General features: G+C 46.2%; 1 protein-coding gene across 3 annotated transcripts in view; it reads right to left on the bottom strand.

Annotated features, from left to right (window-relative positions):
* Positions 1-21340: 21340 nt before the first annotated feature.
* Positions 21341-22874, bottom strand: part of LOC119460662 (muskelin-like) — a 40018-nt gene continuing 38484 nt past the window's right edge. For all 3 annotated transcript variants that reach the window (XM_037721700.2, XM_037721698.2, XM_049671750.1), the window contains one exon: positions 21341-22365. Coding sequence is in view for 1 of the 3 variants with exons in the window: in XM_049671750.1 (XP_049527707.1) it covers positions 22361-22365 (5 nt within the window). In the remaining 2 variants the exon portion in view is untranslated. The remainder of the gene's footprint in view (positions 22366-22874) is intronic.

The following is a 22874-nucleotide window of genomic DNA, read 5'->3' as shown; positions in this document are numbered from 1 at the left end:
ACCCAGGTTCCGGCATTTCTAATCCAACCAATGCTACCGACCCGTAAATGCTAATACGCACATCCCGTCACTTTCTCTCTCTCTCTAAATTCCTCATTCTCCGAGAAAGAATCTTCCTGCCTTCTCGCCCTCCGGCGCTTTCTTGTTTCTTTTAACCAGGCTGCGCGCCAGGAATTGTAATGAGGCGCTCGTAGACGTTATACAGCACGGAGCGACGTGTAGGAGCGCGCCGTTTATCGTGTCTCTTAAGTCGGGTAATAGCGGTTACAGGCACTCGTCCCCTGCCTGCTGCTGATACGATAACGACTGCTTGCAGAGGCCACGTCTACGTCCCCGTCTGAAGATAACCGGACGCAGCATGGCGGTGCAGTGACGTTCACCCGGCCCGGTGCACTTGAATGACTTTATTGCAGCGGTTCACGCATTATCGCGCAGGGTGCGCTCGTGGTAAACGCTTGCGTCACACGCTGACAGCACGAAACCCCCCTTATGTTAATTTTTCATTTTTTCCCCTGTACCATAATTCATGCAAACCATGTTTGTGCACATTCACTGCAGCGGCCGTGCTGGTTAGTTGCGTGAATTACGGTGCTTACGCGCTGCCTGATTGGTATATATCAAAGCACCGCTATATCCACGGAAATACATCGGCTTCTTTATTTCTAGCACGTCAGTGACAATGAACAGAACGCCGTATATCCACGTGGAATACCTTTCGATATCAGAGAAGCGTTCGTCCTTTTCTTCAAAGTCGCACTTGGGGCAGCTAATAAAAAAATTCTGGGGTTTTACTTGACAAAGCATGATTATAAGGCGCGCCGTAGTGGGGGACGCCGGATTAATTTTGACCACCTCGAGTTGTTTACCTGCAACTAAATTTAAATACACGAGCATTTGTGCACCTAAATCTAAGTACACGAGCATTTTTGCATTTCTCCTCTATCGAAATGCGGCCGCCACTGCCAGGATCGAACCAGCGACCTCGAGCTCAGCAGCGCAACCCCATAACCACTGGGCTGGAGGGGCAACCGATTCCTTGCGCCGATAAAGCAAGTCTATAGACAACCAAGTTTACATTCACTATCTACAGAGCAAGCTGGGCCATTTTCAGGAGCTGAATGTGAATGCGCCAATTGTGTTACGCGTTGTCATGACTGCGCCTTCGCGGCACCTTATTTGTTTAGCTTCGTGCTGTCTACCGGCGATTTATTAATATGTGCTACTAGACTGTCCGGTCTAAGTCAGAGACGGGAAATGTGTGTGGAAATTATTTCACCATTTAGATTATATTCTTTGACCATCTTCTACTGCAAAGCGGCACTGTGTGCAATACGCATTTCTTTGTTTCCTTTTTTTTTAATTCTTATTCCCCCCCCCCCCCCCCCCCCCCGTCGTTCCCTGATATATGGTATTTACAGTGGGAGTGCGTTCAAATTGGAGTACTTTTTTTTAATAATGATTTGTTAAGCTGGCCTTCACGTGCGGCTATACCAGTCTGCCACCTGTTGTATTTGCGAGCAAATTGCCTTGATCACAACATTCAAGAGGTCTACAACGGGTTATATATCGGGATAGGAGTTGAATTTTCGTGTCCACGCAGAAAGTCGAATGAGTACAGCAAGAAGCAAAATACCGCTTGACAACTATTTCTCCTTATTACCCAGTTAACCTTTTACATATATACCTATACTTCAAATAATTCGAAGGACTTGACGTGAACGCTTACATAAGCTTAATTCGCTATGTTCTTTTTTTATTTTTTTTAGCCCCCTCAATTTGCACTGCGTCATCCTAACGGGATCATCAGCTATAGGGCTTGCCACTTGTGAGTTCATTTCTGGATGAATAAGAGGAGGAGGATGATGATTATGATGTCCTTAAAGTACTGGCACCTGTCCATTCAGGAGGAATGGCCGATAATTAGGCGGCTTTCATAAATATAAATATACTACTGAGATTAATTAAGAATATATTATTCTAGGTAAACTATGATAGTGGCAGACATTGCACGACGAATCTCGACGTTCAGTTTACTAATTAAGAAGATTCAACTAATTTACTTGACACATTACGGAGACACGTTGCATTCGCGGCTGACCTACCACGCTGCAACAAGGCTGACCTACCACGAGTTGGCAGGCAAACGTGCACGCCAAATGATGAGGAAGGAGTGGTCGATTCATATCGGCCGATGAAGTGGTATTTGTGGAAGGAGGAAGGAAATGAAGAAAGAAAAGCAAATAAGAAAGAAAAAAAGAGAAACAGCTAGGGTCCCGTAACAAAGATAAGTCAAACATGAAATAACAGTGAAGATACTAAACTGCGCGCAGGGCCTTGTGCAGCTGACCAAAATTCCTGAATTCAGCACAGCCGAAAACGGCGCTAAAATAGCACAAATAACGACGTTAACGTCATTGAAGACTTTATAGAACGCAGCTAGAGTCAACGAAAGAAGCGTGCTCAACGAACGGACATTCCCCCCAATACCATCGATCAAATGTGTGAAACAATGAACGACATTGTGCCTTCAATGCTAAAATAAAAATTAATGAATTCCTATCTTTCACTTCCAAGAGAAGAGCTGATGCGCGATGCCCCCCTGATAGGCTTTCTTTCCATTTCATATACTGCGTTTCAACGTACTGCTACTTTCCAACCAAGAATATGAGAGACAGAGAGAGAGAGAGAGAGGAGGAGAGATAGAAGCGGCGACATACGCGTAGTGTTGTTTCATGGCCCAAGTACAGAGCGGGTTACAGTTAAAAGGAACACACGTGTTGATTATGTGCGAAGTTTTCCCTCTGGCAAGTGTACAATCGCCCGCCGTTGCAACAGATGACTTAATTGTGTGGTCAGTGGTTCCAACACCTTTCTACACACCTGTGCATTGACAGCGTCGGCCGGCAAAGTGAGAACTGCGAAATAAAGTGTTTCCCTTTTAACAGTGGCCCGCACTGTACGCCTTGTAGCTCGAGTCCTGATCCGCGGCGTATACGCTCAGTGGCCATGTGTGGTGTACGTGAAGTGGCCGCAAGATCAAGCTTTTATTGATGCATGTCCTCCCGCATATTGCAAGAATATGTGAACTGTGACTGGACGTATTGTCTCTATAGTTTATATTTATTTCTTGATCATACGTAATTTATTTGCGTCCTTGGGACGGGTCAAACTCCGCCGTCACATATATAGATTCGCAGCGTATATCGGTCTTTCCCTGAAATACCACTTGTCACGAAGAAACCCTTTATCAGTATTGCAGCTCTCGATCGCAGCTCGAAAGACACACGGAGCTGATGCCTTTCCCTTTGACATTCGTACAACCGTAAACTGTCGCTGTACTTATTATTTGCACTTAACCTTTTCTCTCCGTATTCATTTAATATCTCAATAATCTCCACCTGAAGTAGCAAGCCCCACTGCAAGTAGTGGGCCTGACACCTTTTATTAAGAAGAAACTTTAGCTCGGCCGCACCCATCTATAAATACAACGGAACGAAAGAAATCGTTTTTCTCGGCAACCACGGCACCGTTTCTGATGAGGTTTGTTGCATTTAAGAGAATTTAAAATCTACTGATTCTAGGAAATATATTTTTTTATTTAGACTGCCAACGTTTGTAGAAAATTTCTTGAAATTTGCAAAATTTCAAAGAACTAAAGTATCAAATTTACAACCCGATAACTCAGCAATAACGAACGATATCACAATTTTGCAATCTACACCTAATAATATATCAAAAGCAGACAAAATTTATGTATTACACACCGCCCTGACATATTCCATTAATTTGTGAGTATGACTTATGCGAAACCCCCGTATACATTATAAGATTTGTCCACTTTAGATGCTGTAACAGATGCAGTTTACAGAACTGCGATATGTGTTTTTGGTGCAGAGCTACAGATTTGTAAACTTCGTGCTCAATTTCTCTCTTTTTTAAATTTTACAATTTACTGAAATTTTCATGTCCCAAGTTAATATCTTGATTCCTATGATCACTATAGAATTTATCTCTCAAGTGCAACAAATTTCATCCAGATCGGTGCAGCGGTAGTCTGATAAAGGCATTTCTGCGTTTTACGTGTATAGACAGGGAAATCGGAGTTGGCCCCGAGCTAAAGTCTGTCTCTATTTTTAAAGTCTAGCTCTCTTTCTGTACGCGAGGTGCCATATAGCAGCGGCTTTAATCCAACAAAATAATTATGAAAACTGAAAGTCGCTTCTGTATCAGTGAGTTACGTTTCCGCGATAGCAAAACGACTCTGACCGTGCAAAGAGGCTTACTATGAGGCCAGAAAAGGAGCCATGACAAAAGGCAGATGGCGACGCCACCCTGTAGTTACGGCACTAGCTCGCAGTGACGTCACGAATTTTGACATCATCTCACTGTTCTAGTTATTTGTGTACTGGTATAGCAGGACTACATTGCATTATAAAATAACTATAGTTACTCCACCTAGCAACTTTCAAGCACATTTTCCTGCACCAAAGCTGACAAAGCTACCAAAACACGGTAACATATTTTGATATCCCATGACGTCACAGTGACGTATCGACGCCGATGTTTTGGCGCGAAATTTAAGAAAGGGAGGCTTGGTCTTCATTTTCTCCTGTAATAATCAACGTTTTCCCTTCAAAATGTTGAAGACAGAACTTTTCAAAGAGTAGTTTACAAGGGCTGAACTGATCAAGTGTAGCGCTTGTTAGTGTGTCATATAATAACTGCTTTATTTTGACGCACCAAGTATGTACGCACGGGTAACGGCGACTTCGCGGCCGATACGCCGCCGCTGCATGACTAAGCACGAAACCACCCCTATACCTAAGAAGAGACAAGAGTCCCGACGATGTTTCCTTCGCCGCGTGTTTTCCGTTATCGAAGGCTGGCACACACAAGCCCTAGAGAGCGCATCAGGCGTCACCCGACGCCGCTTATCTAATCGGGCGAGAGGACGCGTGGCTGCTCCTTCGCAGGGATATCGCGGCAACGGGACCCCCTCAACCCAACCACCCCGTAGAAAAGCGGGACGCTCGATCGCCCTCGCCACGACCGGCCAGCTCGTTTCTTTCTTCAAAGCGGATAATGCCCGAAAGCCGCAGCTTCGCTGCGTGACTCGATTGCGTGAAGACTGTACTACAGTGACTATAGATCCAACTCACGTCAGTGAACGACTGGGTGCAGGTGGAGATGTCAGGAAACAAAGGTTCGACCGGTGAAACGAGAATACCTGTGGCGAGGAGACGGTACGCAGCCGATGAAACGCGGTGTGTTTAGCGGAAAGAAAGAAAGAAAGAAAGAAAGAAAGAAAGAAAGAAAGAAAGAAAGAAAGAAAGAAAGAAAGAAAGAAAGAATTGTCAACCGTCCAACACACACGGACAAGAAAGCTATTAAGACGAGGACAAGAAAGCGGTTGGAAGGAGCTCGTTTGTATCGGAGAAACGCACCGCTGATGTCTCTGTGGGCCACGTCGGAACGGACGAAATGGCAGGGCTGATGAAAAAAGACACACACACACACGGCGAAAATCAATAACGAGGCATCTACGTTCATCACGAATGACAACAGCGAAAGGAAGTGCTCGCGAGTTACCCGTGCTAGCCGACATTCATAACGCCGCGCACTACAGCGAAGAAAGCTGCATGGAACTTTAGTCGACTAAGAAAGAGAGAGGGATCGAGAGAGAGAGAGAGAACATAAACATAGTGCTTGTCTTGAAGTGGTGGAGGGGGACATCTCCTGAAGCATACGTATTTGGGCTAGTTATTCTAAAGGAGTATTGACACAAAACATTTCTGTCCCGCTTTGCTTGCTTTACCAGATAGCGGTCGATTCCTTAACTACTATATACAGTGTCATGCAAGAATACCTTGGACGCGCAAAACATCAACAATGATATCCTCTTTTAGAATGACCTTCTCAAAGTGCGCGCCAAATTGAGTAAGGCTTCTTGTTTGTTTGCAAGTTATCAATGTACGTCAATAAAATCGGATCCGTAGTGGTCAGAAACCGCTGACGCACGCGCTGGTCAGTAGTAGTATAATTTGTTGTTTATTTAACAGACTTAAATACTAAATAGCTAAATTCAAAGGAAGGGACGAAAAGGATATTTATCGCTAACCTCACTGTAACTGTCACTATAGCGCAGACTGCTGACACCTGAACATCACTCAGCACAGGGGGTGAGTGTAAAGGACAGGGAGAGAGGATAACGGAGAGGAGAGTGTCTATCGCTATACTGTTACAGTGCACCGGTTACAGGTACTGTTACAGCACGGTAGCTGTGGTCGCAAGCCGCAATGTGACCGTTTCTCGCCGAAAGCTGGACGCGCGCCGCATAAACCCTTATTCCCTCTTTCATGCTGCGTTTGTCCGCGTTTCTCACGGTCCTCTGCTGTTGTTGCTGTTATCCTCTGAAGTCGTCGCTCTATACTAGGAGGAATTGGCTGCCGCTAATGTTAGAACGCGCAACGCCCTTCGTATTTCTCCCATATTATGCCGTCGTCCAAAGCTCGACAAGGCGCGCGCACAGTGCGGTTTCGACTACTGCGCCGACTGCACACATCAGTGATATCACCTGAGCTCCCCCTCCCCGAAATTTTTGTGTCGTATACAGCTGACTTGTAAACAAGCCCTAGGCCAAGAAATTTCGCGCGGTTTTTGATTTCCTCCCATTAAAAGATGTTATACTCCATGATTTGTTGCACGTTCGAGGAATGGAGGCGTCATACTGTGGTCGTGAGCCACTCTACCGTAATTCGGCGGCTATCTAACGAAGAAGAAAAAAAAGGAAAGAAAGAAAGCGAGACAAAAAGTTTTGTGTCAATTCTCCTTCGAGCAGGAAAAAACAGCGCGCCACCGTGCTTTGCAAGTAGCGCACATGCAAACATATATAATTGATCTCATTTAATTAACTATTTAAGCGGAATATTAAAATTAAATTATGGGGTTTTACGTGCCAAAATAGCCACCACCTGATTATCAGGCACGCCGTATTGGGGGACTCAAATTAATTTGTACCACCTGGGGTTCTTTAACGTGCACCTAAATCTAAGTACACGGGTGTTTCCTAATTTCGCCTCCATCGAAATGCAGCCGCCGTGGCCGGGATTTGATCCCACGACAATTAAGCGAGATATAGAAAATACTTTGAGGAGCGCCACATGACGGCAAATCATATGTCGTTGTTGTCGTTCAGCTGCGGTTAACGACTTTTCTTTTTTTTTTTTTTAATCCTTGGTTCAAGTTACGTGAAACACCCTGCATATAGTGCAGCCTGTTCGAGCACAAGCGACGTCCTTGCATTTCTTTTCAAGGTTTTCTTTTAAAGCAAAGCTTCCTTTGCCGTATATACTCCTCCCTCCCGCAAGTCGCGCGCACGCGCGTGCAGCCTCAGCTCGACTTGACGAATGAGACGCTAACGGGAAAACCATAGGGAAAACAATCGCACGGGAGAGTGCAACGAACTATGGAAAGACGAAAACAACGAGGAGTGTGCGCTGATTCCCTCTCGACTTTCGTCGGAGGCGCGTGAAAGCGCGATAACGTTGAAAGTTGCCTGTTCAATTCATTGAAAACACGGCAGATTCATTAAGCACGGCGCAGTGCTTATCGTCCATGCGCACAGCAAGCACGTCGCATCATGCACATACCATGCACATACCATTTATGCGCATGCCGCATTTCGATGGGGGCGCAATGCGAAAATACCCGTGTACTTAGATTTAGGTGCACGTTAAAGAACCCCAAGTTGTCCAAGTAATTCCGGAGTCCCCCACTACGGCGTGCCTCATAATCAGATCTTTATATTGGCACGTAAAACCCGATAATTAAATTAAATTAAACACTAGTTAAATGTTCTCTATAACAGATCAGAGGTATGGGGATGCGTCGTTATTAAAATTCCGGCTATTGCAAAGTATACTACAGCTAAGAAAACAAAAAAGAATAACGTGACGAGGGCTCGAATGATGCAACATTAGCAAATGAATTCTGCAGACAATGAATAAAAAAGCGAGAGAAAGAAAAAGCAAAAGCGTAGCAGAATCATGCGAATGCATGCGCCTTGCACCCTCCGCTCTTTCGCTATTAATTTAATTGAATTCTGGGGTTTTACGTGCGAAAACCACGATCTTATTTTGAGGCCCGCCGTAGTTAGCGACTGAGGATTAACTTTGAGGATACACTGGGGTTCTCTAACGTGCACCTAGATCTAAGTACACGAGCGTTTTTTACATTTCGCAGTCATCAAAATGCGGCCGCCGCGGCCGAACCCGCGACCTTGAGCTCAGCAGCGCAACCCCATAGCCACTGGGGCCGCGTCTGGTACTCTACCGCTAAGACTTGTTCCGTTTTCTTCTATGCTTGCGATTGTAAAATTAAGTTACGACGCCCACCGACATGTACGCACGGTCTGCTTGTTTACTGGAAAGTTTCTGCTCAGTACGTCGTCTCGTCTTCGTTTAACAATCGCTTGAACCCCCCCCCCCCCCCCCTTCCTCCTCCCTGTCCCACAAACAAACACGAAGCCCACCGGCCAAAAGCCTCTTCCGAGTGCGTGCTGAAACGCCTTTAATAATAATAAAAAAAAAAATACATTAAGAGAGAGAGAGAGAGAGAGAGAGAGTAGGTGTAGGGAGGAGGAAGAGAGAAAGAGAAGGCAGGGATGTTAACCAGAAATGCGTCTGGTTGGCTACCCTACTCTGGGGGACGGGAAAGAGGGAATAGAAAGATGAAATAGAGAGAGGAGGGGGGGGGAAGGAAGGACACGGTGAGCTCGCGCACGCACGCGGAGGGCCTGAGCAATCCAAAGGCGTTCACATAGGCCAGTCGTCCTCAAGTAAGACAACAGGAAAACAAAGAAAGTAAATGTACACATGGCCTTCGGGGTCTGGACATTAAATGGATTTATAAAGCTCGTTGCTCCTCATAAAACCAAGGAGACTCGTGTAGACGGGCTTGCTGCTGGATGTGCACCATTCTGTCTAGAACTCGTCGTCTGCACCACGGAGAGAGAGAGTCCCTTAGGGCCTGCTGCCTCTGGGCCGCACTTCAACAAAATGTGCAGTTTGAAGGCCACATATACGGGGCACTTCTCTCTCTCTTGTGGCGGATCAGCTGCAAGGCCGCTCGGTATACTTGTCGCCATCGATGTGTCACAGCTGGGGTTATTGCTGTCCCTGATCTTACTCTTGTAAGTGCGACGGAGTCACGTCGTGTGAGGCCTGGATGTATATATTGGGGCTTGACATGACGGAGGGCGTTAAAGCCCCGGCGTTACCTTGCGACGTTAAAGCTCACGAGCAAAACTATAACACTATAAATATGTTTATTTCGCCTCTGCTTTCCTATAGGAAACAAAGCATCAGCACTCTCAAACACGTTGCGAATGAACTGAACGCCCTCTACTGCACGGTATTTCGTGCTGCGTGTAAAACTCGACGCACTGTGTCTGACCCTGCCGTGGGATAGATGTGACCGGGGCGTTATCTTCGCGTGGCTGCTAAATTTGCGCCGGCGACCGGCATCACTTCACGGCGACAATCGGCGATGCGCGACGGCCTGTGATAGTGATAAGTAATCAGCTAGCACTAAGCTCTCAGGAACGGTCTCGGTTTGCCGAGTCATGCAAAGCCGATACGCTAGCACGAACGTATGCTATAGATACGAGGAAGGCGGGCGGCGCATCACATTTACGAACGTTCATGTGCACTCGGCGCCAAAACTTAACGAAGCGCGGGATTTGAGAAAACGTTGAGTTTCCGAGCAGTTTGTGTCCGTTGCCAGTAAAATCGTGTCACTATGGTCTTCTATACTGCAGGTTGGAAATCCGAATACAAGGCTGCGGAAATTATCAGATTTTGCTCAAGTCCAGCGGTCCGTAAACTGTTAACGCCGGCTGTAAAGGAAGGATAGTGCTGACATGTGTATACTATCTATCCAGTAGAGATATATGTCTGTCTGTCTCTCCCTCTGCGTGCGTGCGCGCGCGCGCGCGCGCGCGCGTGTGTGTGTGTGTGTGTGTGTGTGTGTGTGTGTGTGTGTGTGTGTGTGTGTGTGTGTGTGTGTGTGTGTGTGTGTGTGTGTGTGTGTGTGTGTGTGTGTGTGTCAGAAGAAAAAAAGATATGAAAAATAAACAAAAACGTTCGTCTCGAGATGCTTGCCCCGGTGAAAATAACACCTAAGGTCAATTTATTAGGCAACGACTAACAAAACAAAAAACAATGACAATGTGCTTTTCAGACTGCTCCCTTAAGTGGCCCGAGCAGGCCCCTCGCATGTTCGGTTTCTCCGAGCTCCATTGATCTGGTTTCTATTCTTCTCTCGCCAACACGGCAGTGGACGCGGTCTAACGGGACGATCGTTCGGCACGCACTTTCAGTCAACGGCCCAGCCCACCGTCTCGCTGATATAGAAGTGTCTGTTCAGAGAGTAATAACTTGCACTCTTCGGTACATGCTGTAGCTAAAAGATAAACGGCACATTTGCTCTGTACATTTATCATGTCTCATATGCGGTTACTGTTTTAGCTGTTCAGCGTATGCACTTATAGCGGATACCTATTCATATAGATACCTTGGTAGACATAACAGGAGCGAGGAGGATGACGTAACCAAGCGCGCACCTTGACAACTGATAAACGATAACCTAGTTTTGTCACTAGTGCTCTTCGCATTATGCCCACGAAAAGTCAAGATAACAGGTAGTCCACGCGCGCATTTTACGACACATCGGCAACGCTTTCAAGTGCTCGATCTCCTGGTCGTGAAATAGGTCGACCCGGGTATATACAGGACAAATATGGCAACAGTCCATCAAGGCCCTTTGACACGAAGGTTCATATTAGGTTTCTGACATTCCCCATCAAAGCAACGTCAAGTCCTCCATTTCTTGTTCGCTTATGTTGGACCCAATGGCTGTCTTTCAAAACTCTAACTTCGGAATCTAATGTGCACTCGAGAGCAAAAGTGTATGGGCCAGAAAAAAAAATAATAATTTCTTCGTTCCTTAGACGCACAACAGAAAATTGACGAGTGCACTGTGGTGTTCGTGTGGGGATGTTTGGACCACAGTTATCGATTTTAGGCTGCATTAACTATACGCTGCAAAGTAATTCAACTTTCTCCAGGAGCCCGTGGTCCGAAATCTATTGATCACGGGTGTTGTACATAATTTTGAAATGCCAGCAGTGAAATCAAGATGACGAGCCGGACTCAAGTGCGGACAATTTAAGAAGTAAACAGTTAAATCAAGATGCCATGTCGTTTTCGTTTTTGTCGTTTTGTTGAATTGAAACCGCGACCTCGTGCTGGCAACCGCCATAGCCAATGAACCGCGGCGGCGGCAACACGAACGTCCGCAGCACACACACGCTGGCTTTGCAGAGTGTCACTATACGTCGCATTACTGCGTCCGGCAGTGTTCCGGCGTTATGGTACGGCGGTAACAAAATAATACGTACACGCGTTCAGACTATGAACACTAACAACACTAACATACGGGCGGTATGTCTTATCTGCAAAAAAAAAAAAAAAAAGAGTAAAGTGGGCTTCTCACCACAAGGCCTCTTATTGCGGAGAAGCCACCTTTGACGACTTTTCAACGAGCTACGCAGGCACGCAGGGACAGCGTTTGAGGTACGTACGGTAATACGTATAAAAGCCAAAACGCCTGTGAAAGCGATAGGTATTCATATTATAGCTTTTTCGTTAACGAGACCTGTTTACCATCGGCCTACAAATTTACAACCGCCATAACTACCAACTGGTGACCATGCATACGAGCGGTACTTATGCACGACCGGCTTGGTAAATATATGGCGCTCTAAACAAAAAGTCATAGACGAGACGAATACAGAATTTACAGGGGCTATGTGTGTGGATAGTAAGCGATTGCAATTTACAGGCGCATATCTCACCAAAACAAGCTCGCCAAACATGCTGTTCACAAGATTTACAGTGCGCAATGTAAAACTTACTCATGCGTGCCGCGCTTTGCGTAAGTCAAGATTATTGGCAAAAGCAGATATAGAACGGCGAGGGAACTTTTAGAAGCATTCCATATAAGAAGGAAAGGGCCCGCTAGTATTAGTGACACTTCGATCAACCTGTATACCTCAGACGTGTGCTTTTTCGATAAACATATTTTGTGATGACATGTTTGGCGTCACGCTTTCACTCTACTGCGCATGCTTGGAAGTCTTCCTTGTTTTGTGCCTTCGACCATTAATAAACAGTTGGTAGTCGACGCTTCTCTGTCAACAGGAACAACATGTTTAGCAAGCATAAACACCAACTAGCCCAAGAACAGGTTCTTCTGAAGCTCGCCAAAGCTGGCTCCTCCACAATAAGAAGCTTTGTGGGGAGAAGCCCAACTAAAGAAGTTCCTTCACTGTATCTGTAACCGAGAACGTTACAATAACGGCATACTTTGTAATTGCCAAACAAAGAGAGATAGATAGGTAAATGAGATGCGAAAGTCAGGGAGCTTATTGCCAAACAAAAACAAACATACACGTAATGAACACTGAAGAGAAACGCCAAATCAGTCTGTACTGATAGGAAGTTCTTTCAAAAGTTCCTCGTCAATTTTTCCCCAGGAAAAGAATGCTCATTCAAGGAGGAAATGAGCCAATTTTTTATTTTATTTTGCGCACTAACTCTCACTTTATACCAAGGCACATACGGCGCCGGCGACGTAGTTGCAACGTCATGTATTCAATTGTTATCTTCTAATGCGCTCTTATCCAGTTCTCTCTCTCTCTTTCTTTTTTTTGGGGGGGGGGGGGGAGGGGAGCTGGGCCTTTAGAAGCCCTTGCATCCAAACGACGTTCACGGGAGCTTTTATTACGGCGGAGAATGGGCATTTACGTTAGCTGAAATGCGGCCCTAGCAGAGCAGTCGGGTAGGAGATAAGCACCACTGCACGTGCGCACATGTCCCATCAAGCGGATGTGGGCATATGCAGTACATAGCTCCGAGGCCGTACGCCGTACAGGACGCCGTGCGCTGACACCTCCTATGAGGGATTCTCCCTGGTAGGTGCCGGCAGCACAGGATCTGTGTTTACGGTCTCTATACGATTCTATGGTATATATATTATAATCACACGTTCCCACATAGGACAGCCTCACCTTGCTTCCGCTGAAGAGTCTGCTAGGGTCGAGCTCTGTTGGCTGGAAGGCGGCACGTCGCAGGAAGCAGGTTCGCAGGCTCGCGGCCTTACTTCCGGCAGCACACGGCGTTCCCGATGTGCAGGTCACACGGGACACCGCTTCGCATACCGATCCGCTCCTGGCGCACGCGAAGAACGGAGCGAGGCGACAGCAAATGACGCCCCGTTGCCTCGCGAGCACACGACGAGGAAAGCTGCTCGACAGCGCCATGGTAGATCGGCGTACGTGCGATACAGTGTACTTGCAGGGCCGACGGTGCGACTTGCGGAATCCGCGCGCACGCAAAGACCTCCTCGTTGATACTGAATCAGGGAAGTTCAAGCCGACACGTCTCTCGTACGTGAGATAGTGTTCAGCGCGTTGTAGTAGCCTGCTGCGTCCCGCTACCGCGACCAGGGGCGTTCCTTCCTGTAGACGAAACAGGCGAGGCGGCACTTGGGGAAGGGCGCCGCGTACCTCTGTCGGCCCCTCACCCCGCTTCAGCAGCACGTTTTTAGCAGCGTACCACAGACAACGTTGGATTAAGTTGGGTGCAACGTTGCACGCAAATTGTATTTCATTTTGCATTTTTATTCACTCTCTTTATGGCTGGTTGTTCACTGATTAACTGATACCCGGAAACTAAAGTGCTAACGCTTTTCCATGACAATTACTGGTAAATAAAATGCCTAACAAAGCAAGGTTTACTTTTAGAGCGCAGCTCTTAGGCGCCCGTTCCTGCGTCGAGCGTCGGCGTAACCGAGCGAACGAGCGCAGCGGTGATAAAAAAAGCGGCGAGAGCGGAGAAAGCGCGAGGAGGACTGCGGAGGAGGACGGTATGGCGAAAGCGTGAGAAGAAAAGCGTAGTGCCGCGCAAGACGCGCACTGCGGCGACGATGGCTACGAGATGAGTAGCGCGCGTCGTCTGTCTGCGGCGGCTGCTGTGAATCGCGCCCACGCGTCACCCACGCGCTGCTTCTCGCGATCTCCCGATTGCGAGGCAGTCGCGCCACACTTCGCTCCATTTGGAACGTGCCGCACGAGATCGTGCACGCCAGCCAATATATCGCGAAATGAAAAGACGTATATAGCTCTGCTCAAATTTCGCATTAGAGAGTATCGTAATGGTCGGTGAAGTTTTTTTCAGAATGATACGCTTAAATTTGGTGCGAGAGCGGAGGTGGGCGCAGTAATTCGACTTTGCCCGGGGCGCCGAAATACCTTGTAACGCTGCTGCAGTACAGCGAAGGTCGTGTCGGCCAATCATGTATGACTTGAGTCGATTACGTGTTCCTGGAAACAGACGAGGGCTCGTCCATCGCGCGCTATTAACTCTTTCCGTACCGCGCCCATTGGGCATGGCTAGAGATTGTTTGAAACGCCGCTTTCGAGACCTTCCGCGCCGCTCACGGACACACTGCGCCGTTGGACGTAAAAGAGGAGAAATTATATTTTTGTTTTCTAAGCAGTTCACTTTTTTCCCGCCAAGCGGTGATTTTTAAACGGGCTCCGAAGTTTCGCGATCGTCAAAACAGACCGCAAAAATGTCCGGCTCCGGAAACGGCGCGCGCGCTTCGGGAGTTCGGGAGATCGCAGCTAGATATCGCGATTCCGCTGCCTCTGCGGCTGATCTTATCGATACATCGAATAGCAGCGAGTCAGAGGACGCTGACTTTTCGTCGGACTCTGAAAGCGACGACGACGCAAACCAGCCCGGAACATCGGTGGCCGCGCCCGGCACGCCCAACTGCAGTGCTTGCAGTTAAATTTTTGTAGCGAAATACCTGTTCAATGAAAAAAAAAAAAAAAAATTGGGGGGGGGGGGGGGGAGGAGATAGTGCCTAATAGACGGCAATACATTTTGTATATCTCATAAATTTCATAACATTTTTTCTTAGCAGATTGCACAATCTTGATTTTAACAATTTCTTTTTTATGACATACATCTCGTTAATAAAACCTTTATGCGTGAAAAGTGCATTAATTTTGCTTTCTGTTTATGTATTACATAAAATATTGAGTGCAGTAGTTCCTTCAGAAAAAAAAAAAACATATGCCGTAACATACAAAAGCACCTATTTTCCCCATGTTAGGAAAAAGAGTTAATCCATGCGCAAAGCTTTCATCCAGATGGCGTCGCGCTCAGGGAGACCAGAGGCGGACAACAGAGGAGCCCTTCTTCTGGTTCTCCTTTCTGGTTGGCGACCCGTAGCTTTCGCTGCACTGCGCGGAATTTGGTGTACGGTGCGTGTGCGAAGCCGCCGCGGAGCACACGGGAGCGCGGATCGCTGTTAGTTGAAATACGAGTACTTTGGAAGCAAGCGAACCAACCTTGAATGGAGAAGGGTATACAGCGAATCATTTTGGTCGGGTAGTTATACTTAACGTCATTAACGAATACAAACGTAAATTCAAACTCTTTTGTCAAATATATATTTGCGTTCCTGAAACTGCACATTTGCCAAACTCAATTACCGTGATCGCAGGCTTAGTATGCAAAAGAAGGAGGTTAAAATGAAACACTAGTGGCGACGCCACATTGAAATCCCCGCGCTATATGTCATTGACAATGATGATGATTTAATGCATCCCCTTTGAAACTGCAGGCGCTGACAAATAGTCACCTATATAGCCTGCTTGAGTTAATTGGTATGCTATACATGCTTTTTATTCTAGCATTTTTATGCCTTCTTAATTTTTTTTTCTCTTCCTCAAAACTTCTCCATTTACCGATACCTATGCTTGCAACGGATCCGGTCGTGTCAATCTCTTCCCTGCATTTTGTTCTACCAATACTCTAAACGTCTCTTGCTTATCTCAACTGCTGACCGGTTGATGTTTCCGTCCACTTTAAATACAAGCGCTTCTGGAAAAGGTACGTTACCTACGTGTCTCACTGGGTGGGTCTCTTCGCATTCCATTAGGATGTGCTGAGTGGTCTCCGGATTTTTGTTGCAGCATACAAATGCCTCATCTTGTTGCGAATATTTGCTCCGGTATGTTTTTTTTTTTTTTTTTTGTCCTTACGCAACCAGCTCGAGCCTCAAATAGCAAAGCACTGCCCTTTGTGTTATCGCACAGATTTTCCCTTCTGATTTCTTTCTTCTCATTCTTGTAAATTATCCATGGTGTTTTTTCTTTCCATTCTTGACATCCAGTTCACTGTCTTGGTTTCTCTCACTTTCTTTTTGATGACTCCTGGTTGTCGATTTAAACTTTCAATTACCCTGTACTTGTTTGCCAGCTTTCTTGATCTCTTCCTCCATTCTGTGTCCACGCTTTTCAGGTGCAGATACTTGTGCACTTTAGCCGCCAATTTTTTATGCGAAAGCATCAAGTGGCCCCATTGAGCGAAAAAGCCGGCATCTGTCGTCTGTAGCTGCGAAACGGCACCTAATTTCCCATTGGCTGCGACACCACGTCACGAGTGCTCCTCGACGGAGCAGAGCGGGCGAAAGGGAACACCTTCTGCAGCGTTACGCGCCAGGTGTTGCGCGAGGGGAGAGAGCATCTATCGACGCTACGCCACCCTCGCTCTTGGAAGCCGGCGCGCGGTCCGTATCTCTCTCGCTCTCATCGCCACTGGGCTTAGCTATTGAGAACGCCTGCCAGCCTTGGTGGTCGCTGCTGCTTCCTCGGTCTCTGAGGCCGAGTTAGCGCCCCCCCCCCCCCCCTTTTTTTTTGTTTAACTCTTTCAATGCGCCTTTTAGTACTGCAACTAAGATGTCAGACGCGCAATCGTCTGCACACTCGCAAACTTGCGCAAAAAGCGCATTTTTTGACAATTTCCCGTGAAGAAATTGAAATTAGTGCTGTTTAGATGGTAGTGGCAAACTAAGGCAAACTGTCCCCCCCCCCCCCCCCCCCCCCTTCCTCTGGCAGAGATCCTGGGTGCGCTACTGGTTCAGCACTATTCCGAGAATCGTTTTATTCTTGGCGCCATTCCAATCAGTTGGGAGGCGCATCCACAAGAGACAGCTGCTTCTCGTCCAAATGAAGCCACGGTTACGTTATGTGGTTCAAGTACCGAGGAACTGTCTGTTCTGTTCACGAAAGAGAGTGAGAGAGAAAGAAAAAAAGAAAACGACCATCTCGTGAAAAAAAAAAAAAAATAGAGAAGTCACCGAAAAACCTTCTTTCGATACTCCCATGACGGGTCCGCTTCCTATTTCGCAACCGCTCGCGTAAACAGCAGCGCGTCGTCATGAAAACAGCGGTCAGTGACCGCCATTTGACGCATAGCCGTAACGGCTGCAGATGCTGCAGCGGTTGTCGTAGTTTCCGTAAGGTCGCCGTCAGACTTAACCAGAACAATGAAGACAAACACAGAATGCTTCGGAAGGAAGACGTATTAAGTAAACACTTTCAAGTCATACAAACCAGAAGTCTTCAGCATTCTCCGCAGAAGAAGCAAAAAGGCAATTGATGTGTGGTTGTGTATGACGCGTACACACAGTGAATATGCAGATTTAATATGGCGCCCGATGCAGTCAAGTCTCCGGCCACCGTGACACTTTATCAGAGGAGCTGCTGGGTGTGTTTAGATGAGAACAGTCAGAGGGGGTCCCGACTATTTTTAGATTCCAACCAAAATTTTATAAGGCATAGCAAAATCTCTCCACACATCGGAACCGGGCTTGCTTTAATTTTATTTAAGTGAGACAAGGTTGACAATGCGGTTTACGCGATCGCCTGATGTTACGACTTTGAGAGAGTCTGTACATATTCATAAAATTATCTATGCTTTGATACGTTTCATACCTACTTTACACAATTTTGTTAATGCAATACTAAATTGTCTGCGCAAGCCCACAACACAAACAAGAAATGGCAAACTTGCCTTTTCAACAAGAGGCTAGAAAACGGGCCTTTTTTTGGCAATCTTTTACTGTGCCTTCTTACGGCGAGTTTCTTTCGAAATTGTTTCTGCGAATACTTAGCTACGTGCTAAACGCACAGCAGTGTGTATTTAGTCTCCTTTATGTACCGTTATTAATTTTGGCGGCAAAATTTGAAAAATCGCGCAACGTCGAAAAGTTGAGTTCTCGCGCACGATTTAAAAGAATAACAACAACAACAAAATACAATTTCTGATTTCCCTCAGAATTACCCAGGATTATCTCCTTCATCAGTTATCTGTTATATACAAAATTATGTAGCATTACTTTTTTCCGAGTGCAAAAGAAAGCAAATGAATGCAGCCCCATGGCCGGTCTTCTAGAATGTTGCACTGCGCAAGCACCAGGTAAACCGCTTCATATGGCCATGAATAAATAAGCAACGTCACCGATTGCTACCGAGAGCACACACGTGCATATTTATGAGAAATATAAAGGCGGGAATAGCTCTATTTGGGGTGGCTCCGAAGATATGGCGTCTTCCTGCTCAACACGATGTCGCGGGTTCAACTCCCTGCTGCAGTGGCCGCACTCCAACGGATACGAATGCAAAGACACACCAGTACTTAGATTTAGTTAAGCGTAACGTAGGACAGGCGGTATAATATAATTCACGTCCTACTACTGCGGCCTTTCTCATCGCCCCACTGGTGCTTTGAGGCGATGAAAACATCCTGTCAACCGATGGATGGAGGGATTTCGCTATGCATGCAATATAAAAAAATTCGTTGGAATAAAACAAAGTCAGGATTGCCCTCCGAGTCCTTATCTGAAGACACCCTCCTAAGTGCGCGGAAATGGAGAAAGTGTTTTCCTCGACATCCACGACACTGGATTTGATGAGGTTTGGGTGCATCTAAAAGAAAAAAGTAAGAACCTACCGACTGTATAGGGAGATTTTTTAACTGAGGCTAATGATTTTCTAAAACAATATTTCTTTAAAATCGCAAAATTAATTAACATAACTGTAGCTCCACGTTTACAACTTCGTAACTCGGCAATACATAACGATATCAAAATTTATTAAACTGCATCTATTGAGACATCTAAAGCCACACTCCCCCCTGCGAACTTTAATAAAATTCGTAAAAAATCTCGCAGACATAACTGGCTGGAGAGGGGGAGCGATATTACAAATCCGGACATGCACCCACATGGGCACTTCAGTAACTATTGTTTACCCGTATACGGAGCACACAAGCAGCAGCAAACTTGGGAAGAGCAGAGTTGCATGAGATGACTTCAGCAGTGACTTTGCTGTCGCCAATTTTACCTGCTATATATAAAAGATATATCTGATTAAACTAGCCCGAAGCAAATACCCCTTGGTGTCCTTCCAGCATGAGAAGATTTTAAAGAATATTTTCCGAGGCCAACCAGCGAAACGTTATGGCGAACATAACTTTTCGTAAAATTTAACGCCACATTTGCAAAATCGTAGAACGACGCGAAATTCGTAAATAAAAAAAAATAGTAAAAAAAAAAAAAAAAAAACGGGAGTGTCGGCGCAGGTATGCTAAAGCGGACAAAATGTATCTATTGTACACCAGTCTGTAATATAACATTGTGACTAGGACTTCTGGAAAGCTTTCGTAAACATTGGAACATTTGCACGTGATGCAGTTTATACAGAATAGCAATATGTTTCTGGTAAATGGAGTTAAGCTCCATGCCTTTTTCTTTTTTGATAGCTGCTGGTCTTCAGCAAAAGAAATTAGATCTCTCTCAACGGTAACAAATTTACTTTAAATTTGTTTAACAACTGTCTCATGAGAGCATTTCTACGCTTTCCATGTATTTTAACAGAGAAATCGTATTTAGTCGCGATGTAACGGTCGAAATACTATAAGCTACAATCGAGGGAAGCCTTACTGCGAGGGCTCCGGATTAGCTTGGACCACCTGGATTTACTTAACGGTAATTCGGTGCACGAGCGCTTTCCCACTCCACCGCCACAAGAATGCGGCTTCTGTGGCCGAGTCAAATCCGTGTCCTCGTGCTCGCTATTATGCGGAATGCCATACAGCCATCGAGCCACCACGGCGTGGGTTTCACGTACCGATCTAAAAAATTCAGCAGCCCCGCTAAATGTCTGGCGGAAGGAACCTCCTCCGCCGATTCTGCAGGGCTTAAAGATAAAGAAAATACAAACTTGGCTTAGCCAGAAAAAAAAAAAAAAAAAAAAAAAAAAAAAAAAAACGCGATGCAAGCGGCAGTCCAATTTCTCAAGAAACAGGTTAGCGCATAGAGCGAAGTCGAGCGGGAGCGCCACGCGGAGGTCACCTTGGTCGCCTTCTCCAATTCTTAGCAAGTCCCGGTTAATCTCCACGAGGACGAGAGCAGTGGGGGAGGGCTGGCGTGCCGTTATCGGAGGCAGCAGCGAGCTGCGCGATAGCGGAGTGCATGGAGCGCAGACGACGACGGGCACCGGCCTACGGTCGGTCGTAAACAGGCAGGGCGAACACGATGACGGTCGGATAACGGAGAGTTCGGCGCCCTCCATCGCGAAAGGGCGGCAACGGCGTCGAAGACGTGCCTTCTACCTCCTGCAGGTGGCAGGTCGTAAATACGGATCATTCTAGCTGTGCTTCACTGGCCTCCTACGGAGACGCGCATGCATAAGGCGTACACCTAAGTACCGGAGGACGCATCAGACAACGGCGCCGTAGACGCGCCGTCTGGTTCTTGTAAGGGGCCGTTGGGAAATTCTCGCCGTGCTGTACTAAGCGGGGTACTGGACTCCCAAGTTAGTATAGAGTGTAATAACACAGAGGAAACATATTAGCTTTAGCACGTCTGCATACGCATACCCTTCATGCCATGGTATATCGGGTTTCACAGAGACGTAGAGGTGAAAAGCCACGTTGGTGGCGCCATCTTTTGCCATGGAGTTTAACCAGAGGAGAGACGGTCATTATTGCAGTGATCAGCCACACTCTATTTAGCTGCTGTTGTGAAGTGTCGGCACCGATGTAATCGTTAAAATGTTTTTTTTTTTCTTTACCTTCGATGTTCACATTCAAGCAACACAAAAAACTCATTCTTTGGGCAAAGCGTCACAAGATATCACCACCAGCATTGTTACTGCTGCCCATGACCTAGTTTTTCGTAAAGCATGTACACTGGTTGACAGCAACATAATGACACAAATATTTTAAGAGGTCCCGACAAATCAGTATCTTGGGAGTTATATTGTGCTACTTACTTTCAGCCACAATTGGCCGTACGAGTGTTACGATGCATTCCAAAAGTGAATGCATAGACAGTAGAGAATCCAATGATAGGGCAATGGTGGCAAGATATAGCGACTTTTATTTTGGCTCAGAAAAACAACTTGCTGCAACAGGGCAGCATCATGATAGGCAGAGCGTGAGGACACAGTGGACTGTACATATGCAACAGAAGTGAGCGCTGCACTTCAAGATCCTGAGTGGCAATGATGAGCACAAGCTGTTTCCACTGATTCTGTAGTGCACAGATATTGCTCAGGCCAGCTCAGTATAGTAGCCATAACCACTGTGCAACCATTGTACTTCAAGGATTAGCTTTACATTCTGAAGAACACTTATTTAAGTACAGATAAAAGGCTTTAATTTAAAGTCTATGTGCAACCTCCTTGCTTTCCACACCAACTTCAGAATGCTTTCAATGTAAGCTCTTCATTTCAATAATGCAGTGCCTTCTAGCAATCTACCACAGATACATAAATTAAGCTTTTAAACAAGCAACACTTTTAAAAATGCAGGCTGGAATCTTCGGCTGTGTTAGTACAAATAAAAAGGAATTCCAGTGACTCGATCTCAGTGATGACTGTCGCATGCGTTTGTGCGCTTATTATAACATCTTGACCACGACGATTGAAGTTCTGTTAGATGCACGCATATTTACAACTCTTGACACTTCCTCTCTAATGTACACCAGCTTACTAAGCAAAGCACAACGCAACCGACCCTCGAGCTTCTTCCGCACAGCTAAAAATTTCGACTACAGTAAAAAATAAAATTAAAAACCATCGTTTCTATAAAACGCCAGAGAAAATGTCTTTGGAATCCTAAAACGCAAAACATAAAATGAGGCGAACGGACCACTACATCGAAAAAGAAAACCACACTGAACAAGCACAGACTTTGACACATGCACCCGGCCAGAAGAAGAGTCCACAGGAGGCACTGCAACCGGACATTTGCGTTCACAGGAGTAGGTCTCGATGGACCAGTCCTTTCTCGGCACTGCTTGCACGACGGGCGGAAACACGGGACTAGCATTCGAACACACCACAGCTCGTTTGTCGGCATCACACACCTCAGCTTTCCTAACCTGGAAAACGTAGGGTGGGAGCACTGTCTCAGTTGACCACCGACAGCAGTACATTCAAAATTATGCAGTACAATAACTCCTAGAAATACCTGGGTTCAACATCCCAAAGTAACGCTTGGGCTATGATAAACATCAATGCCAATGATAGATGCCTTAGCCAATGAGGCTTCACAATGAGTCGCAAAGGAAGAATGGTGATGCTGGCCGGACGGCAGCCTCGATGATCGAACAACTTTCAGAGAAGGCCTTTTTCATAATTGGCAAGTGCGTTTTTTTGCAGTGCACATTTGCCCAACTAATGGCGGCACCAGTCATGGTTCAAGTGAAGACGAAATTCTAGCTGCACATGCTCATGCTTGTCTCTTGCACATGATTTCATCACGAGAGTCACATCTACATTTTCTCTGTCATAATACAAGGACACTGTGCTAGTGGACACTCTTTGCAAAAATGACTACGCCGCCATTAGTTGGGCATGCTGCCCCACAGGAAAACTAGCTTTACAACTA

The sequence above is a fragment of the Dermacentor silvarum genome, chromosome 8 (assembly GCF_013339745.2).
Source record: "Dermacentor silvarum isolate Dsil-2018 chromosome 8, BIME_Dsil_1.4, whole genome shotgun sequence".
NCBI lineage: Eukaryota > Metazoa > Arthropoda > Arachnida > Ixodida > Ixodidae > Dermacentor > Dermacentor silvarum.
Note: the sequence above shows the minus strand (reverse complement) of the source record. Positions and strands in the feature narration are given on the sequence as shown.